Below are 26576 nucleotides of genomic sequence, written 5' to 3'. Positions count from 1 at the left end.
TTCGAAACTTTGGCCATGTCTAATGAGCATCCACTGCTAGAACAAAGAGGAATATGTCCAGTTTAAATTGGGTAAGGAAGCCCAGCCCTTGAACAAAGGTCTAGCTGTATGCTTCCAGAGCCATGGCTAACAAGCTTGCAGACTGTTAGCCCAGCTTCCCTAGCTGCCATTTCAAGCATCAAATTGATCAAATTCCTAAATGTAACATGCTGACTGTGGGTGTTGTTGAAGGGTCTCCAGCATCCACTGAAATATCAGGCACAAGTGTCCTTCCCTCTTCATGTGAGGAAGAATCCGCGCAGTGTGCGAACTGCTAATGCGCTTTTGTAGTGGATTTGTTCCCAACATTAGTGGAATCTCCCCCACTGGTGATGGAGGTTGAAAAGACAAGGAGGTGGAGGACAGCAGCGTTTGATGTCTGACACACAGGAAGTCACTGCCGATTGATTGGCTCCCGTTAAAGCAGACGTTCCCCTCATAGGAGAGATGTCTCATGTCTTAATGTAAAGCGTATCATCTGTTCAGTCCCTGGGAATTCATCCCTGCAGACTCCTGCTTGCACTGCGTTTGAAAGACAGATGAAAGACCAATTTGATTTTTTTTCTTCCCATTTCAAAAGCAAGAAAATCTCTGGCAACAAAAGTGGAAAGGAATAGCAGCAGATTAAAATAATGAGGCTTTTAGAGGACTTCAGTAGCTTCACATGAGTCGCATTTCTCTCTCATCTTTCACCTTCTTTGCCCTGCAGAGAACACAGGAAGGAGGGAAACATCTTAACTCTTTACGCCCCGGCTGAATTCAGTTTTGTACGTCTCTGCTCTTAAATTAGCAGAAGACAACCCTTTTAAATATCCAGTGGTAGATATTAAACTGCCTGCCACAGAATAATAATTAGAGTGGTGGTTGTTTCTGGAACACCCCCCCTTTTCCTTTGGCAGCGCTTTGCTAATTTGCAGTGACATCTCCGTGGCTCAGCAGCCCCTGGGCTGTAGGCAGAGGCACGGTCATGATGGGGAAAATGGAACCCACTGGGCATTCTTTACTGGAACTATCAACCCCCGCACACACTCGCAGCTCCACCACTTTCCCGCTGCCATTTTTCTCTCATCACACGCTCCTTCATCTCTGCAGCTCTGCTCCACTCGGCACTCAGGAGTAGAAAGCAATCCTCTGCTATCTGAGAAAAGTGGACCTTTTTCGTGCCTCTTAATGGACTCCCATCAGTTGACAGGCCGTACATGTGGCTATATTAACGCGGCTGGACGAGCATGTTCGAACATGTACCCTAATGTGCATGGCAGAGATTCTCCTGAGACAAGTTTCTTTGAGAGGTCTTTATCATAAAATACATTTGTGTTTAATATTGCTGACAGTGACTGTTTTGTATACTTGGAGACGGCTTATGTTCTGTGGGTAGATTACTGGAAGGCATCAGATCCTCGTAAAACAAAGTGAGAGCTGTGTTCAGGTCCTTGGCACTAAGTCCTCCACATTTTCAGGGGATGTTTTCGTTGTCTGTGATTTGAACCACACAGTCGCACCCTTGCTTTTTGTAAATGATATGGTTTTGTTGGCTTTGACAGAAGGTGACCTTCTGTATGTGATGTGGGGCTTTGCACCTGATTGTGAAGCAGCTGGGATGAGAGTCAGCATCTTCAAGTCTGAGTATGGTGTGAGATGAACAGGCTGAGCAGTGCAGCATCAGCACTACATCCTATTTTTTCTGTTTTGAAATTTTCTGCAGTGTTCGTGTTACGTAACGCACTTTTGTCAGACACCATCTGTGTTTTGCTTTTATACGCAGGGTGTCTTTTGGCTTTGGCTCCTTGATGCAGTATCGGACACCAAGAAATAACGTTGTCGTATCAGATCGCTAGAAAGTCGGAGGTTGATGGTGATTGGTGGTCACTGAGTAATCAGCCAGGAGACCATCGTTTGTCCTTGTTGTTGTGCTCATTGACTGCCTCGTTCTTTTATTGCTGTCACTCACTGGTTAGGTGGACCTACTAACAAAATGGCTTTATGTTCTAGTTTGAATTATCTAACTGGACAAACAGCAGGTATATTTTCATTATCTTCTCATGACTCGTTTCTTTAAAGAGAAGATCAGGATTCTGGATTCAACTTTATTGTCCATAAGCTGCATCTGTGCAGTTACCAGTTAAAGAATAATAGAAATAAAAGAAAAACAGATAATCAAACGGGAAACAATCTCTGAAGAACCTTAGTTTCCAAAAGCCTTTTGTAGCACTCGGTGCTGATGTGGAGTGATGGTATGTTGGAGTGCTGTGAACAGGTTGGTGTTTGGGTGGTGTGGAAATGTCAGAATACCTTGAGTGGTGGAAATGTGAAGCTGATGCATGTGTTGTGTGCTTCAGTTGCTCAGTGCACTAAATTTTCTGCCAATTGAACTGAAGCTGTTGTCTCAACTTGAATTTTGTTGCCCTTTCCTCTGTTTTTTCCGTCCTCTCTTCATCTTTGTCTCCGTTTCTCTTCCTCCTCCTCTTTTCTTCCCCGTGTCTCTGTGCTGAGCAGGAGGCCTTTATAGCAGGTCTGCTCCCAGAAACAACCTATTCTGTGACTGTGGCTGCATATACTACCAAGGGTGACGGAGCTCGCAGCAAGGCCAAGGTGGCCACCACCACAGGAGCAGGTGTGTGTGTTGCATACAAGTAATACAACAAATCTGAGGCCATATCTTGATCACATTCCTGCTTGTTTTCTAATATGTCACCATTTAATACCTTTCAGGAGTTTTTTTACAGTCCTGCGTAGTCTGATTTTTTCTGTTTGTCTGATTTTGATAATAATATGAGCTAATGTTGGCTCCATTTTACGTTTAGCTCGGTATCATCCTGCTAGAGCTTCTTAAACGGTTTTGCAAATAGGCAAACAGCTGCATTCTTATATAAAAGATCTTGAAATCTTGTTTTTTGTCACAGTAACAGTAAAATTTCTAAACTTAACTCACAGCTTTGGGTGCTCACACTGTTGCTTTTGAGTTTTCCTCAAAATGTACTCTAGAGTACTTGGCTGCCCCAAGTCAACACAAGTCAACACTCATTACATCCCTGATAGAACGGGCGGGGCAAGTACACACAGAGGCATTTGTAGCATACTCGACTTCTTTGAGTTGGAATTGACCGATGATATTTCACAAGAACAAAAGTAAACCCAAGTACACTGAGAAGCAGCTCTTGTTTTTTAAACCAGATGTCATTAGCAATGAGCAGATTGTACTAAGAGTCCAACAGCACTGCACACAAAGCCACTCTGAAAAGCATTCCTGACTTTGTCTGTTTCACTCCACCATAATTTACACATCAGAAAAATTAATTTTGCAAACAGTCTTTGCAACTTTGACTTCTTTTGGAGTCAGAAGAGTTGCCCCCTGCTGATCTTCCCCCCCACAAAAACACAGGGTTAAAGAGCTTTTTAGACTCAAAAGCTAGTCTGAATAACAGTCTTTGTTCTTCTGATAATAAAAGGTAGTGTGGCCTTTATGATAATCTCAAAAACAGGTCCTATACCTTCCAACCAACTAAGAAAATAAGCTAGATCATATCTAAATGTGTCTTTTAGTGCTGAATATTTACAAATGTTTCCTGCATCGCAGTTCCTGGAAAGCCCACTATGATGATCAGCACCACCATCGGGAACACCGCTCTAATCCAGTGGCAGCCCCCTAAAGAAATGGTTGGGGAGCACATGGGATACCAGCTGCAGTACAAGAGAGCAGAGGAGGAAGCTTTCACCATTAAACACTTCAAGAAGACAGATGATCATTTCACAGTCACCGGCCTCCACAAGGGTGCCGTGTACATCTTCAAACTGTGTGCCAAAAACAGAGCAGGGAACGGGGAGGAGTATGTAAAAGAGATCAGCACCCCTGAGGACATTCCCAGCAGCTACCCGCAAAATCTGAGCGTGGTCGGCCTTACTGCTACTTCCACCAAACTGGCCTGGGACCCGCCTCCTCTGGCTGAAAGAAATGGGAAGATTGTGAAGTATGTGGTGATGTACCGAGACATTAACAGCCCGAACAACAGCACCAACGTTACCGCAGATACACAGATGACCGTCCACGGTTTGCAGCCTGACACAACCTATGACATAAGAGTCCAAGCTTTCACCAGCAAGGGCGGAGGACCTATCAGCCCCAGCATCCAGAGCAGGACCATGTCCACCTCCATGCCAGGTGAGACCACAGGCTTAGGTGCATCTACTAAAAATCTCAGTGCTCTCGACCTCAAGGTCAGAGCAAGTTTCTGAAAATCGTGTGAATGCAATAACTTGAGAACAAGATGAAACTGAAAGGAGGGTGAGGCTAGCCCCAGTATTATTTAGTTCTGTCCAGTCCTCTACATAACTCAAAAAAATGTAGCAGAACTTTATCAGGGAAACAAATTATGTTCAGTTTCTACCCTTTTTTATTCCTGCGTTTTACTAGAGTAACTTTGTATGATTCAAAGTGAAAATTAAAACAAGTTTAGACAGTAAGTAGAGTCACAAGTGACTTTACTCCACTGACAACTTGGAGAGTTTTTATTTATTTAATAACCATTGCCTCTAGCTGGCATTTGCAAACTGCAGCCCTGTAGGATTCTACTCTAGAGATGTTAAACAAGGACTTTCTGGCCATATTTGATGCAGGAAGCAAGCAGCTAGTTCCTGTGAGTGTTTGTGAGTCTCACACTATTAAATCCACTTAGTTCACTGAGTTAGACCTCATTATAGCATACCATCTGAAAACAGTTAAACATACACTTAAATCGTGCCTGTGTGTTATTTATTACAATGATCTTTTCATTGGAAACCTTTTGAGATGAAAACCTCATGAAGCTGGTTATGATATTGACAAGAGTGTCACTAACGCACGCGGGGAATTTTAAATATGAAAAAAGCTCATTTATGTTTGTTTACAGTTTCCTACATAGTCCATGTGCGTCGTGTCATCTTTGCTCACTGCTATGATAGTTATTCGATAATATTTGGATATGAGGTATAAGCCTGGATTCTGCTGGTGCATCATGTAGTTACCTGCTGATTAGCATAATCCACTAACTGGAGCACAAGCTTTCTTGACTGTTAGTACAATTACATGCACAGCAAGCAATATTGTTTTTCAGATAATTGCATTAAAATTCCAATTAAAGTTATCAAAACTGCAAGCTGGCATTAATCGAGCAGACATCTGTCAGCTGCACACGTGTAAACGTTTTCATGCCACTGATAATGTACAGTTTAAGCCTTAATACAACTGAAACAAGCGAGTTGTTTAAAAAATGTATTGGCAGGCTTAAGTGGACATTAGAGAAACAGCAGTTTTTGGTCGTTTGTTATTGCCAAACACCTGTTTGTGCTTTTATAGAGTAAAATCATAAAAACTGTGCCGAGATCTATCTGGTAGTGTTCCCCTTAACTGTCTTGCTTTTCTTGCACCTCCTCATCAGCACTGAATCATCTCAGTCATATTCACAATCAAATTAACCACCTAATAATCATCCAGATCTTCCCTCAGTGTTTACCAAGAACTTTGGTGTGAAGGCTGTGACAAAGACCTCGGTCCTACTGACCTGGGAAGTGCCAGAAACATACAAATCTCAAGTGCCTGTCAAGGTAAGCTCAGCGCTCTCTTTCATGCAGGCAGAAAACTGGTTGATGTTTTGGGTAAAACAGAGAGCTGGATATTAGTGACAGACATCACAGTGATACTTATTACAGTAGTGCAAGGTGTAAATTAACCTCTATAACTCCATCCTGCTGTAGATTCTGTACAACCAGCAGAGTGTGGAGGTTCAAGGCAACCTGAAAAGGAAGCTGATCACACAGCTGCAGCCAGACACTGATTATTCGTTTGTGCTAATGAGCCGAGGGAATAGTGCTGGCGGCCTCCAGCAGCAGGTCTCCATCCGAACGGCTCCGGACCTTCTGACGGTGAAACCAGCTCGATACCATATAGATGTGGAGGAAGGTGGTAAAGTGACTATCAGCCTGCCGAAGGTCCCGGACGCAGCGGCTGTCAGGTCAGTGCTGACAGTTTGTCTGTTTTAACACTGACAGTTTCCGTGATTTGGACTGCTCTTCCATTTCCACATCTCAGTATTAGTGTGTTAGATACCGTCGCGTTGGTTTTTAGGCGCCAAGAGCGTTGAGTGTCAGGGTATTAGCCAGTCCTGTCAGCTGATCTGAGCCAGGTTCTATAGACCGTATGGATACGTGTGAATCTCAGCAATGTCTTGTCCACTGCATCTATAGAGTTTGTGCCAGGCTATTTTCCCCAACATACACTCAGCGTATTAGCAGTTCAAACATCTTAAAAAGCCAGAAAATTCTGGCGTGTTTCACCAGCCATTACAGCCTCTCTTTATTAACTTCTTGTCATGTTTTACCCACTTCACAGCGAGCCAATTATCAGAAGCAGAAGCGTTTTCTTTAAGGTCAGAGTAGTTTTAAGTGCAAACAAGACAATCAAACCTCTGGCCCAACAGCTCCGTGATTACAGCAGAAAACCACACGACTATATTAACAGTCGCCCCACTGCAACTCGTTGCCCTCTCATGATACCAGAAAGCAATTTGGGAGGTAATCAGCAATAAGAATCCCAATGCAAATGGTGCATTTCACAAGAAGTTTATTTCATATTATTACCCAGCTTGGTCAAGAAGACAAGCACATAGAAATAATTAATTGTGTTTCAAGTGTTTGTTTCTCCGAAGAAACAGCCCACAAGTCAGCAGTAATTAAGAGGAGTGGAGTCAGTGGAGAAAAAAGATGCTAATGTCCAAACCAGACCTTCTCATTAGGCTCAGTGAATCCATCTGTTTAAGAGAAGGTTTAGAAAGTTTATGGAGAAGATCTACAAGATGTGCTGAAACAACATTATACACACGCACACATATAAACTGCATTTTTTAGTCTTTTAATACGTCTTTAATTCACTTTGTGCTTCTGACTCTTGTGTTGTGGTAACAGGTGAATTTCCTCATAAACTCATCTTCTCTTAACATTGAAGCTCTGTGTGTGTGTTTGGTGCACAATCATATATGGGTGCATTATACGTTTTGTGCAGGTGGTACTACATAGTGGTTGTCCCTGTCACTCCAGTTTCTCTGAGGAGATGGGAAAACCCTGAAGACATGGACATACAAGAGGTGAGCGGATGTCTAGTTCAGTTTGATTTCATTGTTGCTGACAATCTTAAAAACGGCTCTTTTATCAGTTGTAATTGTTGCCATAAACTTTGTGAACACTGGGTAAAAGTAAAAAAGGAGTCAAATCCTAGAAAAAGTCTTTCAAATAAGTTGGGACATAAGCTGCAGTAATTTATCCATAACGTAGAAAATATCAAATATTAAAACATGAAAGATGTACAATTTTAAGAAAAATGTTGCTTTTAAATTTGATGACAGCAATGCGTCTCCAAAAAAGTGGGACGGGGCAAACAAAAGGCTGTGTTACCGCAGTGATGGTATAAAAAAAGAAACTATGACTGGAGGTTAGCTGCCAGTAGGTCAGTCACATGATTAGGTATAAAAGAGCATCTTAGAGAGGCGGAGCTTCTCTACAAATCATCTGCAAATTGTATAACAATTTCAGAAAAATGTTCCTCAACATAAAATTGCAAAGACATTAAATATCTCGCCATCAAGGCCAAAACTCAGTATTGGATGCCAGTGGTCTTTGTGCCCTCGGGCAGCACGACATCAAACACCGGCATGATTGTGTCATGGGAATCACTGTGTGTGAGCACAGCTTACAGTGCCATCCACAAATGCAGGGTAAACCATGCAAAGACAAGCCCACATGTGAATGTGATCCAGGAACACTAAAAACAGAATCACTCAGCCTGGTATAAACTGGGAAATTAGCTATAAAAACCAGAAGCAGCCTCAAGTGGCCATTGAGGGAACTGCAGTTTATTGTTCGTTTTTTTATTGCAGTTAAATTTCCCTATTAGTCCCAGTGTGAAGGGTAGAAGCAGCAGTAAGGTGACAGAGGGTTGGCATAAGGTGGAGGAGGAAACCTACTGGCAATATGCATGGGACTGATAACATTGAAAACAGGTGATTAAAGCTGCTAAATGTTTTTCTGCCTATGTTTATCTGGAAAAGGGCGAGAAACACTGAATGAAAATGTAAGTTATTGCAGTGTGAGAGACAAAACAGAGTTTGTGCACCTTCATTACAGGAAAATGTTTCCAGCAGTATAAATGGGAATCAGTTTTTATAATTTAGTGGCACCTTGGCAGGTTTTGAAACATCACTGACACCTTCTGATCCAGAAATGCTGTGATTATGAATCCGCTTCTCCAACCACCCTCGTGGAATGCAGCGTTCTTCGGCTTTTTAGAGCACCGCCTGACGTCACTGCATGCTTTGTGTTTTAGCTTTGTTTTCATTTACATGTCTTCATGATGAATTTTCACAACCAATCAGACTAAAAAACTGAAGCCCTTCTAGCATCCTCGAGGCTACACAATTCATTACACGCAACAATTCAAAAAGGTTGTGAGGGACAAACAATATTCGAATGACTTGACTGTTCTCACCGTCATGCAGTCAGAGATACTAAAAAACAAAATGTAAATATGGTCAGAAGCTATCAAACGAAAATGTTGTTTACAAGTGGAAATGTTGCGAGGCTAAATAGAGGCGATTAAAGAAAAATCATCATGCATCAATATGTGGATTGAGGAATATTTGTACATAGAGTCGCCACTGATGATGGCAAAAGGAAATTTTACCTCATGTCTGAAGCTATGTTTCTATTTTTGATTCAGTTTTATTTGCTGCATCTCCCATAATGCAGACGGGGTGGTGTGGCATCACTCTTATGTTGGCCCCTCTTGTAAACGATATTGGGTTAATGTTGAGCTAAGTGGTGGCACGGGAGCTCAGTAGTTAATTTTGTTGAATCTACAACTCAAAAATAAATGAAGTTTTTCACAGAGTAAACTAACTGCAGTGCATCATTCTGACATTTTGCTTTGTTCTTGCTTTAAAACTTGCTGACACATTAACTGCTGAGTCAGCTCTGCTCCTGAAACGTAAAATAACAACTAAGAAAGATAGATTTAAAGAGAGAAATGGGGCTTTTTTTGCTTCACCTGCAACTGTATATAATTACCTAGTGTCAGTAAAATCCTTTAGCTTTGATTTTATTGTATCTCTTCCAAGTCCTTTCTAACCTACAACAGAACTGCTGCTTAAGGTGTCATTTACACACATGAGGCGCTGCACTGCGTTGTATTCCCGTGAGCCTTCATTGAGCAAGCTCTAAAGGAGATGAGCTTTTACTATGTCTGCAGGCAGACTGATAAGGTTGAGCTGTGCAGTAACTGTTATGGGTTTGTCATTAATTCCCTCCCCTGACAAATTATGAAATGCATGCAAGTGGATAATGGTCTAACAATGAAGGTAAAAATCTGGAGTCTGGTATCTTATAGTCTAGACCAGCGGTCCCCAACCCCTGGGCCTCGGACCGGTACCGGTCCGTGAGTCGTTTGGTACCGGGCCGCGAGAGTTGAGGCTCAGGTGTGAAATGTATAGTTTTCAGGGTTTTTAATCGGTTTTCAGCGTTATTTTGTTATCGTTTTTATCTTTTACTCGGTTTTCCTGGGTCTTTTCACGTGTGTTATGAATAAATTTTCTTTTTTTCGGTACCGGTACTAGTTTCATTTTGTTGTATTTATCCGCGACACCTTAAAGGCCGGTCCGTGAAAATAATGTCGGGCATAAACCGGTCCGTGGCGCAAAAAAGGTTGGAGACCTCTGATCTAGACCCTTGTTTGCTTCAACTGGATAAATAAAAATGTAAAAGATGGACTTTCTAGGTCTTAAAAAATTAAGCCAGTGTAGAAGAGCTTTAAACCTGAATTATTTCCAAGGGTCAGAGGGGGGTTCATCCTCATTGCTGTACAGACTGTATAGAAATCACTGAAACAATGTATGACTCTGGTAGTGACAGACAAGTAGCTAAAGTATCCCTTAGTTTATCAGTCACGGCTTCAATAAAGTACGAGGGAGACAGCCAAAATGCTTCAAGCTTCAAAAGAGGACTTTGCAAACCAATGGGCGACGTCACACTGGCAGCTATAATGGATTTTATGGTGTTTACTATAATAGCTAGTATAGCAGTGTCTTTACCTTAAATTAAGTTTCGTTGCAAAATGGTTCTAAATAAATAAAACTTCCATGAAATGTAACTTTTGACTCTGCATGTCGAAAAACATCCAAAAGAAAGTAGCGCAAAGGTGTTTCTAATAAGATTCTTGAACGAAACTAGTAGGACTTTCAGTGTAAAGGTGTAGCAGGTGTAGAAACTAGACACCACAGCTATGTCCCAATTCATAGGGCGCAGCCTTTGGAGGCCACATTTCAAGGCCAATTATGTCATAGCTAGGCAACGAAGGCTGCTCCAAATGCGCCTGACAAATGCGTCCTTCATTTCCCCGAATTTGAAGGATGGGTGGGGTGTGTCCTTCGTGGCCCAACATATCCCAGAATTCATTGCGCGGCCCAGCCAATTCCAAATCTGAAGGCTAGACCAACCCATTTCACAGCCTCGCGCTTCGGGCCTTCTCAGTCTATGAAGGACCCGGCCCACGTAGACCGCGAAGGCCAGGTCCTCCGAAGGATGCAGCCTATGAATTGGGACACAGCTCACATCTCGTTTTGGCTGCATGTAGAGCTCATGACCATAACCGAGAGCTTGGAATACATTTGAATAATTCAAAAACTTCTGGCCCAGCTCTCTTGCCCCTTCACATGGGGCAACAACTGTTTCTCAGCTCAGAAGCAGCAATCCATCCAGAACCATTTCTTTGGACTTGAAGGTGCTAATTCAGCCGTCTCAGTGTGAATAACTGATTAGATCGTTACAGGACTTTAGGATCAAAGACGCAAATGTGATGAGTTTTTGCTAGAAATTTTACCTGTTCTTTAAGAAGAAACAGGAGCGGTCAGACCAAACCTACAGATACTCTGTAGGTTTGGTCTACCAATGCGCCCTAACCAATGCGCCCACAGCTCTTCATACTGCTTTCTGGCTTTTTTTAACCTTTTCTCCTGATCTTTGACAAAGAAACATGTTCACCTACATCCTGTGGCGCATTATTGATCTGTTCTGCTGTCAAAAAGGGGATTTCATTCTAATTGATTTTGTGCTCAACCACACGTTTTTGGTATTTTTGTAGTTTTCCTGAAACCAGCTCTCACTCCAAACACTGACAACTGGACCTCAACTGAAACTCTTGAACATATCCAATACATGTGTGCATAAAACAACACACAGTTATCAAAGAAGCATTAGTGTGCAATTACATTTGAATCTGGCCAATATGAGCTCTGTAAAAAGGCATGTATGTGTTGTAGAATAGCAGCATACACAGTTTAAAGCTGAGTCTTAAAGTCTATGTCTTTGTTTTTATAGGATGCTGATGCATAAAGACTGTGTAATTATACTAACTTATAGTTATCATTTGCATACAAGTCTAAATGTGACCTACATTGTATTTTTTAGTCTTTGTTAGTAACTCTGGCCTCCACTTTTTATATTCCAGTTATTTTGGAGCTACAGCAACTAGTAATGGAGTTGCTCAGTGTCTGTGGTTTGTGTTTACTGGTCACTATCGCAGCTTCCTCTACTGCAGATTGTGTTGTTCACTAAAATGCAGATCACTATCTGGGTTTGGCTGGAGAAAAGCACTTCACTTTAGTGGAGTCATTTTCTAATAGAGATGGTTGGCAGCACATCAATCTTGTCATGACTTCTGTCCTACTAATAAAGGGAGGCCAAGTGCATGTTTCAGTCTGGTCATGCACAATGTTAAATACTTATTTATTATATCTTGTGTGATTTATCCATATATTTGTATTTTTTGTTTTTGAGTTGTTGGTGACTGGTCAGTTTTAGGTTTCTATTCATTCTACAGAACTTAATATTACTGTTTATTTATTTATTGTCCTGAGTTGGAATGGTCTATGGCAGGGGTGGGCAACTCCAGGCCTCGAGGGCCGGTGTCCCTGCAGGTTTTAGATGTGTCCTTGATCCAACACAGCTGATTTAAATGGCTAAATTAGCTCCTCAACATGTCCTGAAGTTCTCCAGAGGCCTGGTAACGAACTAATCATTTGATTCAGGTGTGTTGACCCAAGGTGAGATCTAAAACCTGCAGGACACCGGCCCTCGAGGCCTGGAATTGCCCACCCCTGGTCTATGGCATGATTATAAAGTTCAGAGATTTCCCTTTTTTATATATCCTGGATGAGCCCCAGCGTTATAAGCCCTGCTTATTTAGGACACAACGGGGTGATTTTTTTTAGTAAGGTAAAATGTATTAATGGCAACTTAAAAATGATGGCAACGTGTCCCTGCGAGGCAAACATACAGCTAATTGGTGCTTTCCAGATGGAAAGGGAGACCTAATCATTAGGAGTAATTTAGCTTATAAAGGTCCAAATTCCTTCCAGCAGCAGTGTTTGAGTTTATTAGTTATCCAAGAAAGTAGGATATAGCTTTGGCATATATCATAGTGTTTTGGGTTTTTCTGAATGACACTTTTTCTTATGAAGTGTGGGGAATGTAAGAAAATTTTGAGAAATGTAGACTTATTGAAAGTGTGCGTAAAGGGCTCAAATTATCTGCCAGACAGCCCTCATGTACTTTGACGATGGGGGGGAGTCCTAGGCCCTCACATGGACTCCCAAGCAGGGGGGATAAGTCGGGTGAGATGACCAAGGACTGGACCGTCCCCAGTATGTCAGTGTCACCTTGAATATTGTTGCTTTGCAGGGACGTGTTGGTCTAAAATGACAAAAGCAGGTGGTTGAAAGACACGTCTGTCTCTGAACACAGAGAGCAGCTGAGTTTCAGTAATGAAGCCACGACCCTCGGTGCTTCCTGAATGTCACAGAAGGCTTTCAGACTTTATAAATTCAATCCTGCTAATTGTAAGGCGTTTGGCATCCTCCAACATGCACCTTTCACCGAGTGCACCACAAATTTACAAATTTATAAGATAGAAGTAACATTTTTACGTGGCTCAAAAACAAAATAAAATCAAATAACATTAATTAAAAGGTTTATCGCTTCAATTTAGACTTAGAGAAATCAATTTTCTAGTTTTTCCAAATTGCAGCTTTGATCAAACTGCTGAACAAAAGTGTAGTGCATCAGCAAAATAACAAAAGCAGCAACATGATGAAGCATCATTTTGAACAATAACATTTCATAATAAAGTGGTTTAACTAATATCGGCACCCTGTTTGTTTGTCTTCTTACACATTGCTCATCTTTACTGGTTCTTTTGACTTTGTTGACCAGTCACACAGAGGTCTCAGCAATTTAGTTCATTCTAATCAATAAGACAGGTGATAAAAACTGCAGAGTGTATAGAAAAGGATGGATATAACCCTCATGGCATCTCCCATTGGCTTTTGAATTTTGCATTTTGAAGGCTCGGTGGCATTGTTGCTTTGTGGAGCCATTAGTTTCTTGCCTGGTTATATTGTTAGCATTGTTACAGTAAGACATGCAGACTTTAAACCTTAATTAAGTGAAAACAGATCAACAGTTAAAGGTGGTTTGGATTAGAAATAAATAAGAGTAAAACAAGTAAATAAAATGGAAGAATCTTCTACTATAACTGTCACAGAGGGTCAGGAAAAGAGAGCCTTCATCTACAGAGATGAGGTTTGTTATGTCATCTTGTGTCACTATGCTCCATTGTCATGTCAACTCATAATATTTTGTTGCTCTGGTAGCTTCTGGAGTCCGGTGCTGACAGCAGCCTGCAGAGAAGGAAAAGGCAGAGCAATGACTTCCTGCAGCCCTACATCGCTGCCAAGCTGGATACGCTCCCTGAGATCTTCACTCTGGGTGATGAAAAGAAATACAGCGGCTTCTACAACAAACCGCTCCCTGGACAGCAGCAGTACCGCTGCTTCGTTTTGGCTGACCTGATGGACCACGAGTCTGTGAGTGACCTCTCTGCATTTATGAACACGTTCAGCAGCAGTGATGCATTTGGAAGTGGTTCAGTGGTTGATCTCAGGCCAGGGCTTCAGTGCATACACTGATTTCTTAAAAAAGAGCACCACCCCACCTCAAAACACGGCAGACTTACAGTACATTGTGAAGATAATGCTACATTTTTGTCCACAAGACTCTTTGGCTTTTTCTTTGATCGTGAGGCAATATAGCAAAACTGAGATTAGTGTTAGTAATGAACTGACAATTTGTTAATACATTTTCAATATATCAGCTGGTTCTGTCCATACAGTGTGTATTCTATAACTCATCCATTTGTGTAGCCTACAGAGAGTTTGAGTGCTGTCATCAGTGGTTAGGGTTAATTAAGGGTAATTCAGGGTAAGGGTTAAGTTTACATTCAAACTTCCTCTTTATATGGAAGTTTCACCTTTGACATAACCAAATTTGACTAAAAATGTATCCAAGAGTTGAGTTCAAAGATGAAATCCTTTTGTTTCCAAAGCTAGCTTGTTTTGCATGTGGCTAAAGTGCAACACAGTAGTTCTCTTTCACAGGAGGAGCATCCCTAAAGCAGGGATGTTACCCACATGACACAGCAGCAGTAGCTTAATTGTTATCCCTGTATCAAAGCCAAATTGCAATTGGGGTTGCTGTAGCTCAGGCGGTAGATGGTAGAGCAGGTCACCTATCAATAGGAAGGTAATGCTTCGATCCATGTCTCCTCCAGTCTGCATGCCAAATATCCTGGGCAAGACCCCGAGTTGCTGTCCGGTGCATTCATGGGAGTATGAGTGTGTATGTGTGAGCGTTAGACAGAAACAACATAGAAAAACAGTGCATGTGTGAATGGGTGAATTCGGGGAGTTGTGTAAAGCGCTTTGAGTGCTCAGAGTAGAAAAACTCTCTATATAACCCAGTCTGTTTACCATTCCCATTTACCAAGAGATTTGAGGCCAGACTAACAATCTGCAGCAGTGCGAAACCCTCTTTTGGCATTAAAAAGTTACTGTAAGATTTTACTAAAGAGGTGCAGTGTCAGTTTTGTGACTAAAAGGTGTGGAAGTATTTTTGCATAAGTATTTGTAGAAGTTTCCCTTTTTTGGGAAAGAAATTTGGAGCACATTTAAATGATTCCTACAAAACCTATTTAAGTTCATGCACTTTACAGCAAATAACAGAATTTAACCCTGAAAAAAGCAACTCTTATTTTGTTCCCTATGGTTGTGGTAGTTGTCTCTAGAAGTGTTCAATTATTAGGAATTAGAAGAGGAGAGGTTATCAAAATGAGTGCAGAGTTAGCACAGCTGGATGGCTCAAAGCTATGAAGGCACTCCCTAACTTTGGCTGTCCTGTGCTAGTGGCTTTACAGTGCCGCTTGCAGTGTTTCCAGTTTTTAGTTACATTTCTACACAGATCAGTCTTGTGTCTCTTGCTTTTGTTTCCACAGCCTCGTGCACACAATGAGCAGATTTTGTTTAACTTCTCTCTGGTATCAGATCTGTTACAAACTGAATGAAAATGCAGAAATGTGTCAGATTCAGACCTGACATCTGTTAGATTCATATTTGAATCCTACAATCTGTAAATTTTGACTTTAAAAAATGCACGCAGTCTCACACTTACATAGCCTGCAGAGATAAAGAGCATGCATTTAATGACAAAGTAATAGCAACATCATTAACAAAAGGCTGGGTCACGATGTGACATCCTCTCCTACATATATAAGGTCAGTAATGACAAACAGATTCATAACATGGATTCATTTGTAATAAAGCTGCGATCCTGTGCTCTAACTGAGCTGTCAGAATTATCCAGAGAATGAATGTCTCGAGCTACAAGACTGCGCATCGTCCACGGCAAATTCTAACAGAAGAGTTTGTCTTCCAGGCAAAAACACATTGATCTGAATTTCCAGAGAGAAGCACAAACATGAAACTCACATCCTGATTGGTTCTGCCTGCATATCTGCAGTGCTGTTGGTAGAATGCTGGTCATCATTAAAACAAACTATTTATCTTTATAAATTAGCAGATCGCCAACAGAACCTCCCACTTCCGTCGACTGTGGCATCACGCTAGTTTGCCCTGGTTAGTAAATCTGCCCATCGATGTTGAATTTTCAGATCTCCATAATGGAATAAACACTGTGGCTACCTGACCAGACCTGTCCTTCTTAGAACAGTGGGATTGTCTGGAAGGTGAATGCGCTCATGTGTCCAGCCACAATTCACAAACTCAGCAACTAACACTTGCATCAAAAACAATACAAACATTGAAATACAAGAGAGAAACTATCACAAAGATGCACCAAAAGTCAGCAAATCATTCATCAGCAAAGTTACTTGTGCAGATTTTGTATTGTACATCTTTATGAAAGTTGTATATTCACAGACAAGATTCAGGAAATAGAAACAGTAACAAGGACCAATGTTTGATATCATGCAATAGCCTTGCAATGAACGCAACCTGTGGGACACTTGTTACTGTGGACCTTGCAGCTGCTTCCTGTGGTGGTGTTGTACTGGATTGCAATATGCGCTTTTCCCCCCACACTGCTGTGTTTGAGTGCACATGATCAATAGTCAGAATAAAATGTGGAAGAAAACAAATGAATTCCCCCGAGTTTGACCATCTTGCCAACAAAGTGCCCATTATCTTTTATGTTATGTAATCCTTCTGCACTAATGTACCATCTGAACACACAATACAGCTGCTGCTACCACGTGAGGGAGAAGCAAAGTCAACTATTAGAGTGGAATAAGCTGTAAGTTACAGCCTGCCTTGTATGCAGCAGTGCTGTGTCAAGAAAGGTTCACTGAGACCAAGGCTATGCTTGACACCTCTTGCTCTTTAATAAATCATAAATCTGCAGCAGGGGCAAGGGAACAGCAGAGGCAACGTGGATGGTTTTTTAATATGCTGCTCTATTGCTGTTTTGTCTGCATTTGTGGCCTTTAAAGTTGTCAGATGAATAGTTCTCATAAAACTGTGGAAAAACTTCATTTATGGGTCACATTGTGGTACATACAGCTGCAGTGCATGTTCCATACTTCTTTGTAATGCTGAATGGATAGAGCAGAGTTGGTTGTGAATGGCATTATTGCTTTCTATCTGTGGAATACAAGAGCAGCCCTTCCAGCAGCGCTGCACACATGCCAAGCACGTCACAGTGATGCTAATCATGTCCTTGACTCATGCATGCATCTGCGGGTATATCTCCCAAGCAGTTAGGCCGTGATCCCCACTGTCACTCACATGCACCTTGCTTCCAAGAGCATTAAAACTTCAGACTGCTTCTCTAATTTTAACTGCTCTTGTTCTTGTTCGCCCTCGTGGCATCTTCATTTAAATGTGTTACGATCTATGGAGAGGGAGGAGGTTGGTCCAGAATAGAACACTTCTAAAGGCTTCTGGCTTTAAACAGTCTTATGAACTATTCACACAAACATGGTGATGCACCAGATCAGCAAAGATTCACTTGGAGTAAGGTGTAGGGGGAGATTAAGGTTCAAATCTTTTTATGGAAAGGCTTGTGAAGAAGAACAAAAATGCATGTACGGGGTCTGATCAGAAGGTTCTGACAAATCAAAAGCCTCACCTGATTTAGATTTGGCTGGTCTCACATTCATCTTCATCTTGTTCCAGCTGACTTTTGCTTGCTGTGCAAGTTTGAGGTCCATGGTGGAGAACGCAGAGTGGACGTGGTTACAACAGCAACTTCCATGACCTGAAAATAGCAGCTGAAGGATGAAGGATGACTGAATACATTAAAATAGATTCTCTCAAACAGGTTTTGATTTTTAGGTCCTGCTGTCTGAACTATTTTAATCATTCCTCATATGAGGCTTACATTGAAGTAAAGCATTTTCTGAAAATGTGCTTGTACTACGCTGAGCCCAAACCATGAGCGTGTTACGGAGAGCTGCTGGATGTTAACAGGATAAACCTGCATTCAGAGACTCCTTGTATGGGTGAACCCAAGTCAGGCTTTCATGACTAACCACTTTCACCTATTGCTGAGCAGACTGTGCAAATCCTTCACACGGTGTTAATATTTGCCTCAGCTCTTGTCTCGCCCCGCCCAGTGAAGACAGCAGGCCCACTGTGGGTCCTGCTCAGGGGAGAGTTACAGGGTTTTTCTTAAATGATCCAAGGTCTTGGCCCCACTATGTAAAGTGCTCAATGTGACATGTTATGATTTGGAGCTCTATGGATAAAACTGAAATTAATTGAGCGTTTAAATGTCATTCAAATATCAGTGGCTGAAAGAAGTGTGAGATTAAAAAAGGGGGCAGATGGAGAAATGAAAGCAAGCTTTTTTCAGGTTATCAATGAAGGAAATTCAGCACATTGGTCGGGTTTATCTGCAAAGTCAGTCAGTGAGCGAAGAGCGGCCTGAAAACCTTCCAGCTAGAAATCTGCAGATTTGGCCAACAGTTGTAGAAAATGGTTTTCTTTGAACATGTTTGATTTACAGTATTGACAAAAGGATCATCTTATATGGACAAAATTCTAGGTGTGATGGGACATTTCATGCCCTTTACAACAACCCTACCCCAGATGTGATTGGGTAAGAGGCACACCGTGGGCAGGTCACCAGTCTATCACAGAGCCAAACAATCCTTTGCACTCACGAGTAATTTAGAATCACAAATTAATCTAACTCTAATAACTGAATGACCTTTAACTGTGGGAGGAAACCAGAGTACCCACTGCAAACTAGCCAGACTGTGGGTTTGAACCTGGGACCTTCATGCTGTGAGGTAACAGTGCGAACCACTGCACCACCACGCTGTCGGTACAGCCTTCACAAAAGTAGGAAAGCTACGATTTCAAGGCTTGATGCAGAATTTTTCTGCACGTTTTTGTCCTTGACAGGTTAAACCACAATAAATAGCGCTGGCATGCACGGGGTGTGTAGGTGTCTGCCTCCAGTGATTTTCCTGTGGTTTAAAATCTCGTGTGGTCTTGTGAATTTCGTGAGTCCAGCAACTAACCACTCTTACTAGATTGTATCAGGTCATCTCAACAAGAACAAATGAAGTTGTTAAATCTCATACAGATCCTACATGATTTAATTACGTTCAGCATAGAAACAAAATACAAGTTAGACTTTTGTAAATGTAACAACCCTCCAATTTCCTTTTTTTTTAGTGTACACGTTTGGGATCTCTGTCTCTCCTCAAGTTACATAAAATTCAGCTTTGTAGTTGTTGTACGATCCTGCTGGCAGAAAAACACTGAAACTGCAGTTTCCCCACCTTTAGGCACAAAGATGAAACGCTGACCTTTCTATCTAAGTGGGTAAGACAGCAAATTAATACAGCAGAGCTTCGGTGGCCTCGGTGGATGTTTTTAGTGCTGTTTGTATGATCCTGACACTCGGTGGAGAGGTGGAGAACGGACATCAGGCCGGAGGACTGCGGTTTTTTAAGAGGAGCATCCGTGTGCATTTAAAAAAATGTTCAGAACTTTGAGATAAAAAGAAATAGTTTGATAAAAACTAAAATGTTGATACATATTTAAGCAAATCGCCACACATGCAGGGACTCTCTGTATGCATAATTGGGCATCTTATTCCTGTCATCCCTTAGTTCCTGGAACTTTATCAGAGAGACTTAGCAATTTATTGTTCTGTACATGCCATTGTCCTCCAACATTTAGATGCCATTCAGACATTTTAAATAAATGATTAAATGGAGCAGTTCTCATCACTCCCACTTTGCTGTGCCTCCGCTCATTACAGCTTTTGTAATGAGGGAAGTGCGTCGTCTTGGACAATACTTTTCCACAGTATTGAGAACAGAGCTGCAGGGTCCAGATTCGATAAATGACACGTTGCTGAATGTGATTCCAGCCTGTACAAAAATAGAAACCTAATCACATTCATTGAAAAAAGGGGACATAAGCTTAGCTTTTATTTCTGCCGCAAAGCTGCTGGAGGGGTGGAGGCGACAAGAGAAGAGTGGGAAGGAAAAGAAAGGCGAGGGGGCTGGAGAGTGAAGGAAAAGGGCACTGTGGCTTTCTGTGGCCCCCACTGCTGGTAAACAAGCCGGGACGTGTGAAATTGGATAAAAGAAAAAGGCCATATAAACAGTGTGATCACTTAGAGTGGAGGGGTGGAGGGTGGGTCGGCTAGGAGAGCACGGCGGCTTCCTGTGAATGCAGAGCCCTGTGGGAGCGACAGAGAGGTGAGCAGAGGAGTTAGAGGGAGCTTAATGGGAGGATAAGACCAAGAAAGGAAAGAAATGCTGCAGTCACTGGAGAGAGGGCCTTACAGATGCCGAGATGTGTTTCTAATGTGGGAGGAGGAGAGTTGCTGAACTTTGAGGGGAAAAGAGGAATAGGTACTGGATATCTTCCAGCTTGTACGCATAGATGAGCCGAGAAGAGATGACTCCGGCTGAGGGAGAAATATTCAGTGTTTCAGAAAATAACCGAGCTGTCAAAAGCATTGCAGTCAGATATTGTTTCATACTTTGTAATCAGTCACTTCTTGCGGAAGGATTACGGACGGTGGAAACAATTTTGTTGAGCAAAATGTTCATCCCCCTGCACCTCTGCTATTATAGACACTTCTCTTCTTTGCGTCTCCTCTCTCCAGTTTGCAGATGTAGCAGCAGCTTATTTTTCACCCCTGAAGGATTACTATCTACGAGGTCCCACCGCTGAGATTGATCACTTCAAAACTTCCCCCCTGAGATTATCTGAATATCCTTCAGAATATGCTTCTGCTGCATCTAAAAGCTGTGAAAACTGTCATTTTTCAAAAAGAAAAAAAGTTTTCTGAGCTGTAAGCAGTACTTTGCTAAAAGTGCCACAAAGTACTGAAGAGAGAAGCGAGCGGAAAGCGCTGAGGAGACAGATGAGCTGAGCACGTTATCAAGCGCCACACCTTTTAGCTGCTAATGCTTCAAGGTTTCTTCTATACGCTACGCTACAGAGCTCGGAAAGGTGGCTACCGTCTTTTTAAAGAAACGCTGAGGCTTGTCGTCAGTTATGAAAATGTGTAAACCAGGAATGGAACCAATATAATAAGACTTTTTCATTAGAATTATCATAAGAGAAAAGCAATGATGAGCTCATGAGTAAATCAGTCTCTTCATAATCCCCCCTTTAGGCTACAATAATAACGGTGCTGTCGGCGTGACAATGAAACAAGAGGGACAACAACTGAACTTTTGTTGTTTTACTGTATTTCTTTATTTCTCATAGAGCAGGAACAAAAATATAAACAGTGAAGCTTTAACAAATGCAGCTACTACAGTTTCCATCTGCACAGCACAAGCCCACAGTGTGCACTCTCCTAACATTAGTCACCTTCTCGGTCATTAGGGAGTCTTTGACAAGACTCACACCTGCAGCCGCTGCCTCACACTTTTTAAGTGACATTTCCTGTTGACTTGTTGTGACATTTTTGTCATTGCTTGGCTAAAATATCAACTGCTAAGACTTGTTTCTGAGACTGAAGTTGCAATAGAAAGATTCCCAGTCTCGTGCCACAGCTCTGTCCTGATACAGAGACGCAGACATTTGAAAACTGCAACACTGCAGTGCATTAATATAACCCCGCATGAACCGGGAGGATTATGTGACAGCGATGGCAGAGCAAGGAGACATTCTTTTATCACTGTGGTTAATTGAAGTAATAATACTGGGAGCATTTCTAACAAACAGCTTATCCAGGTGGCGAGCTCTGAAAAATGACACCAGTGCAGAAGCGCTAAAAGCCGCAGTTCCTCTGGTGGCCACTTGACTGACTACAAATGCCAGTCAAATCCCCTTATATACCCTCCCATATCAACCTTTACACCAGAAATAAACATGTACAATACAAGCAAACAAATGGCAAAATAAACATGGATACTGGAGCTTGGGAACCGGTTAATGACAGAAGTGCCTTGAATTAAAGTCACTGAATCAAATCTCTCTACAGTGTTTGTGCTGCCGTTTTAATGAACACAGACTACGGCCTGCTACAAAGTACAGCCTGCCCGAAAGGTTGTGCTTCAGTGTTTGGCAGTTAAATTTGACTATTTTACCAGTCTGCTATTTAGTACTAGTTAGCACATATAAGTATCTGTGCAATGCAGCGGTACTGTTTATGAATGCAGCTTGCTAACCAAAGATTAGCTGACAGCTGTCCAAAACTAACATGTTTATGGTGGCTATGTCCATCTTTTATATACAGTTTCAGTTTAACAGAACGTCCTTTTAAAGATTTTTAGAATTAGCAACACAGCTTGTGTTTAAATGCAGGATAAATAGTAGCAGTTAGGACATAGCTTCTGTAATGTGCATTATGTAATGAAAGCTGTTTAGCCATCTGCTTATGCTGCTTGTGCTGTTAGCCATGAGGAGCTGTTAATGGTTGGTTTAAGTTTGGTGAAATCGCTCAGGTAGAAAGTGAACTGGAAAACCATCAGAATAACTCAGGTTATGTTTCAAATCCATCCCCTCCTAAAATACACACAGAAGTGAATTATGACCTGGAGAATTAACACTCCCTTTATCAGCATGTAAAAAGATTATTTATTAGTTTATTATTTATTTCTGGCCTTTTTTCTGCTTTAGAGAATCAAGCTGTGAGTTTGTGCTGCTGCCTTGGCCAAGAGATTTGCTCGCAGTGGGACGGAAGCACAGAAAAACTGTTCCTCAAGGCAGAAAATATTAATTATGTATGAGTTTTCATTAAGGCTATATGCAATAACTAACAGGTGACCAGCCAACATAAACATCTTGCGTATGTACTTGATGGGTAAATAAATATATTCCTACCCACAGCTGTCAAGTATAATGGTGTGAAATGGGCATGACATCAGCCAGCATGCATATATGCATACTAAATGTCTGACATTTGCAGCTTGTACTAGATGCAAAAACAGGGAGACGTTCACAGAACCGACTCCATGGCACCACTTTTGAGACACATTTAAAAATTTGCTTACTGATAAACAGCCTCCTCTCATAGATTAAAGAAACGTTTAATCAGCTCCACTCCCTCCACTACTTAATCCATTTATAACTGTTCCAAGTCTTAATTTCTATCAACACTGCACCAGAAGCTGGAAGAAAGGAAGAGAGAAATGAAACCAAACTATCAGGTGCAATGCAAAACCAAAAAAAGAAAATTAAACTTCTTAACACCAAACATCTTTATAAATGACTGCGTGTCACATTCAGCATTGACACTTAGTGTTTGCAGTAAGTTTGCAGTGCATGAGAAACTTTCAATAAACAAGCGACAGCTGCACTGTTATAATAAAAAATCTAAATCCCAGTCGGAGACCCACCTGATTGGTAGATTACTTTTGCTTCGCTACAGTGCTTTAGTTGTTTGGGACGGACGAAACGGCAAAAAGTAGACTTGTCCCAAAAGACACTAACAACACCAAACTATAAACACTGAGGAGATAAGACATTTGGTTGGCAGCATGTGCTTCTTGGAGAAGGGATATGAAAGCGGTGCATCAGACGAAGGAGCAGAGACAGTTCGGCTGTGGGAGGATAAGCCTGGAGCACGCCTGCTGCCAACTGGTGCACGCTTCTAATGTGGGTGACAATTACTCACACACAGCAACACACGTACAGTCGCAGTCATTACGAAAAACAGTGGAAAAAGGAAATAGAAGAAGTATCACTCACTAAGCTTTCTAACAGTGTGTGTGTGTGTGTGTGTGTGTGATTATTATTATTATGCAAATAACAAAGGCACTTATCCAAAGCAAAGCAGAGCAACTTGTACCTTGACTAAAGTCATGCCAATTCAGCCGTGACAAATGAAGGCCTGAGTAAGAGGTTATATTTTAAGGCCTTTTAGTTCAAAGAGAGCTTTATTAACACGTCTGAGCAAAAATCAGGTATGTTAACAGTTATGACAGGATTAAATTCAGTTTTTCTGCGTGCAGGAAGTTCTCACCAACAACAAAGACAGAAATCGGATTGTCAAGACTTTTGTTTTCTCATTAAAAAAGAGGTTTTAAAAAACTGAGAGACAAGTTCATGGTTGCTTCTGTAGAGTGAAACTCATTACATGTGCATGCTGAAAATATGGGTAAGAAAAACATCTCTACTTTCACAGTGACTCAAGCCATGTGACTGCCACTTATTTTTGGTTAGCTTGTTGTTGTGTAACATCAGATCTTCAGGCCATCAGATTCCCGTGCGCTTCTACATTCATACAAGTTTGGATTAACAAGAATGATTATAATCAGGTTTCTTGCCTTGAAATTAAAGTTTACACTACAAAGAATAAACTTTAGAGTTTGATGTGTTTGCAAGGCCGTTCTGTGTCAAAATGATTTTTTTTGCATTTTGCATTTTGCAGCAGGACAAATACAAAAAAAGTCTGTTATAGACAAAGATCATGTATAATTCATGTGTAGCTGTCAGATTGGATACCGCAACCTCGACCATGAATGCTAAAGTGAAAATGAGTGTGAAAAAATGTGCTGAAATTAATGAATCATTAAGGAAACAAAGCTGGTCGAGGGTGGCTTTGTTTTTAACAAGCGGCACACTTCAGTGGGGTTTACGGCTTTTACCCAGCGGAGCTGCAGCCTTGTTGAGCCAGAGCCCGTCAGGCTTACAGGAATATTTATAGTCTCATTCACCAACACAGTGCAACATACTACACTTGTCTCACAGAACATAAAGTGACAAGCAGAACAGTTACTTAAAGAGAATTACTCCCTGCAAATTGATCCATGTAACCCCTTTTAATCTTTATTCTGTTGCCAATATCGGACTGCCTCCAACTCTGCAGCTTAGAGAAGACCTAAAAGTGTTTTCTTTGATTTCACTTCATCTGCAATATTTGATTATTTTGTAATGAAGCGATTTTTTTTTTTGTGCCCTGCTTTACTCCAGAGGTCATTAGGATGACAAACATCTCTTGGTTTGGTGTTTTTTGGTATTAATTTCTCTAATTTTACATGTCAAAGTCAATTGGAGAAGTACTACTGCTGTGCTGGTGAAATACTTGTTTAATGTGTTTGGTGGCTCTGGAGGAGTTTTTGTTTACTCGAGTGACATTGCTTGAGAAATGATTGGTCTCCACAGAGACTGTAATTACAGAAACACTGCATGAAAACCTGGCCGTCTGGGGGTTTAATGATGTGGGCTTTTACAGAGAGGGGGCTCTAAAATACTGATGCAATCATGGGAAACATTGCTGTTTAACATGGGAGTCATACTGCCATAGACTAATGGCCCATTTCCATTGAAAAAACTGTATACAAAAGATGGATGTAGCTGACATGACATCACTGCCTGGTATTTCTGATTACCATATTTTTCAGACCATAAGGAGCATTAAGTGAAACAAAACAGTCAGATAAGTCAAACTTTACTCAGCTCCTTCTTGCTTCCGTACCGTTGATTCATTAATGCTGAATCCTCTCACAGCTGCTCTATTCTCATGTTGTTGCAGTATATGAATGACTAACCTCGTATTGTGGATGGATTATCTCAGTTGTTCTCCTGACTGAAGTTTGGTCCGTTTACAGCATCCTGCCATGCGATTGCATTTGTCTCTAACCATCAGGAACCTTCACGTTAACTTTTATCCAGTGGAAAAAAAAACAAAAACATTAGACAAAAATCCATTAAAAGCTTTCAGCATATTGAAATGCAGTTAGTCTGAGAGAGAAGCAGACCCTCGCACCTACTCTGGCCTGTTTTTAAGTAGGTGACAATGATATGAGACTATGGCCAGATGGCATAATCGATGCTTTGTTCAGCGTGAGTCCGGATGGTCGACATCAGTCCATTACACAAATCAAAGCCCTAGATCAGGGGTGCCCAATCCTAGTCCTCGAGAGCTACTGTCCTGCAGTTTTTAGATGCATCCCTAATGGTTTGATTACCTCTTCAGCATGCCATCAAGTTTGGCAAAGGCCTGATAACAAGCCATTCATTTGATTCAGGTGTGTCAAAACAAGGATGCATCTAAAACCTGCAGGACGGTAGCTCTCGAGGACTGGGATTGGACACCCCTGCCCTAGATGCAGCTATAAAGAAATATGTATGCTTCAACAGATTTGTATGTCTTTCGTTTTTCTTTGTATATGTGCTGTTTTTTCCAAAGATGCGCGACTGCAGAGCTGTGACTTTCTGTCCACATAACATCATCAGCATTTACAAACATTAAAAATAAGTGGAGAACACAGATCTTTTAGATGAACAGACTCTGTCCTAGCAGCGAGACATGAGTTTATATTGTGCCAAAGTAAGAGTCTAAGTCCATGTCCTTTAGTGATGGCAGGGGAGAACTCAGGGCTGACCTCAGGTCTCCATGCCCCATCTGAAGGTGTAGTGAAGCTGTTGGCATTATTGTGTCCTCAGAGGATGTTGCCGATGCGTATCCTTGCACTGAGCTTCTTGCGCCCCCCTGGCCTCAGGGTGGGTCTCATGACAACAAGCAGTACGGTCCCACATCAAGCACATCCAACACAGCAGCCTGTCTCACACCTCACTCTCTGTCCTCCTCTATCCCCAACCCCATCCCCTCCACCTGCTGCCTTCCAGGAGCTGTTACAGATAACCAGTTGCCTTCACCTGCAGAGACCTGTTATCGTTTAA

The 26576-nt window shown here is 41.6% G+C and overlaps 1 protein-coding gene across 24 annotated transcripts in view; it reads left to right on the top strand.

Annotated features, from left to right (window-relative positions):
* Positions 1-26576, top strand: part of ptprfa (protein tyrosine phosphatase receptor type Fa) — a 350902-nt gene that overhangs the window by 273055 nt on the left and 51271 nt on the right. For 16 of the 24 annotated variants that reach the window (XM_084953588.1, XM_084953595.1, XM_084953593.1 and 13 more), the window contains 6 exons: positions 2536-2653; positions 3617-4198; positions 5510-5619; positions 5770-6026; positions 7073-7154; positions 13767-13979. In XM_084953588.1, the coding sequence (XP_084809714.1) occupies positions 2536-2653; positions 3617-4198; positions 5510-5619; positions 5770-6026; positions 7073-7154; positions 13767-13979 (1362 nt within the window). The remainder of the gene's footprint in view (positions 1-2535; positions 2654-3616; positions 4199-5509; positions 5620-5769; positions 6027-7072; positions 7155-13766; positions 13980-26576) is intronic. The other 8 variants (XM_084953601.1, XM_084953608.1, XM_084953606.1 and 5 more) reach the window with 1 other exon arrangement.

Source organism: Perissodus microlepis, chromosome 15 (genome assembly GCF_051167445.1).
Source record: "Perissodus microlepis isolate ML-2025 ecotype Zambia chromosome 15, ASM5116744v1, whole genome shotgun sequence".
Classification (NCBI taxonomy): domain Eukaryota; kingdom Metazoa; phylum Chordata; class Actinopteri; order Cichliformes; family Cichlidae; genus Perissodus; species Perissodus microlepis.
This window is presented reverse-complemented; position numbering and strand designations above follow the sequence as displayed.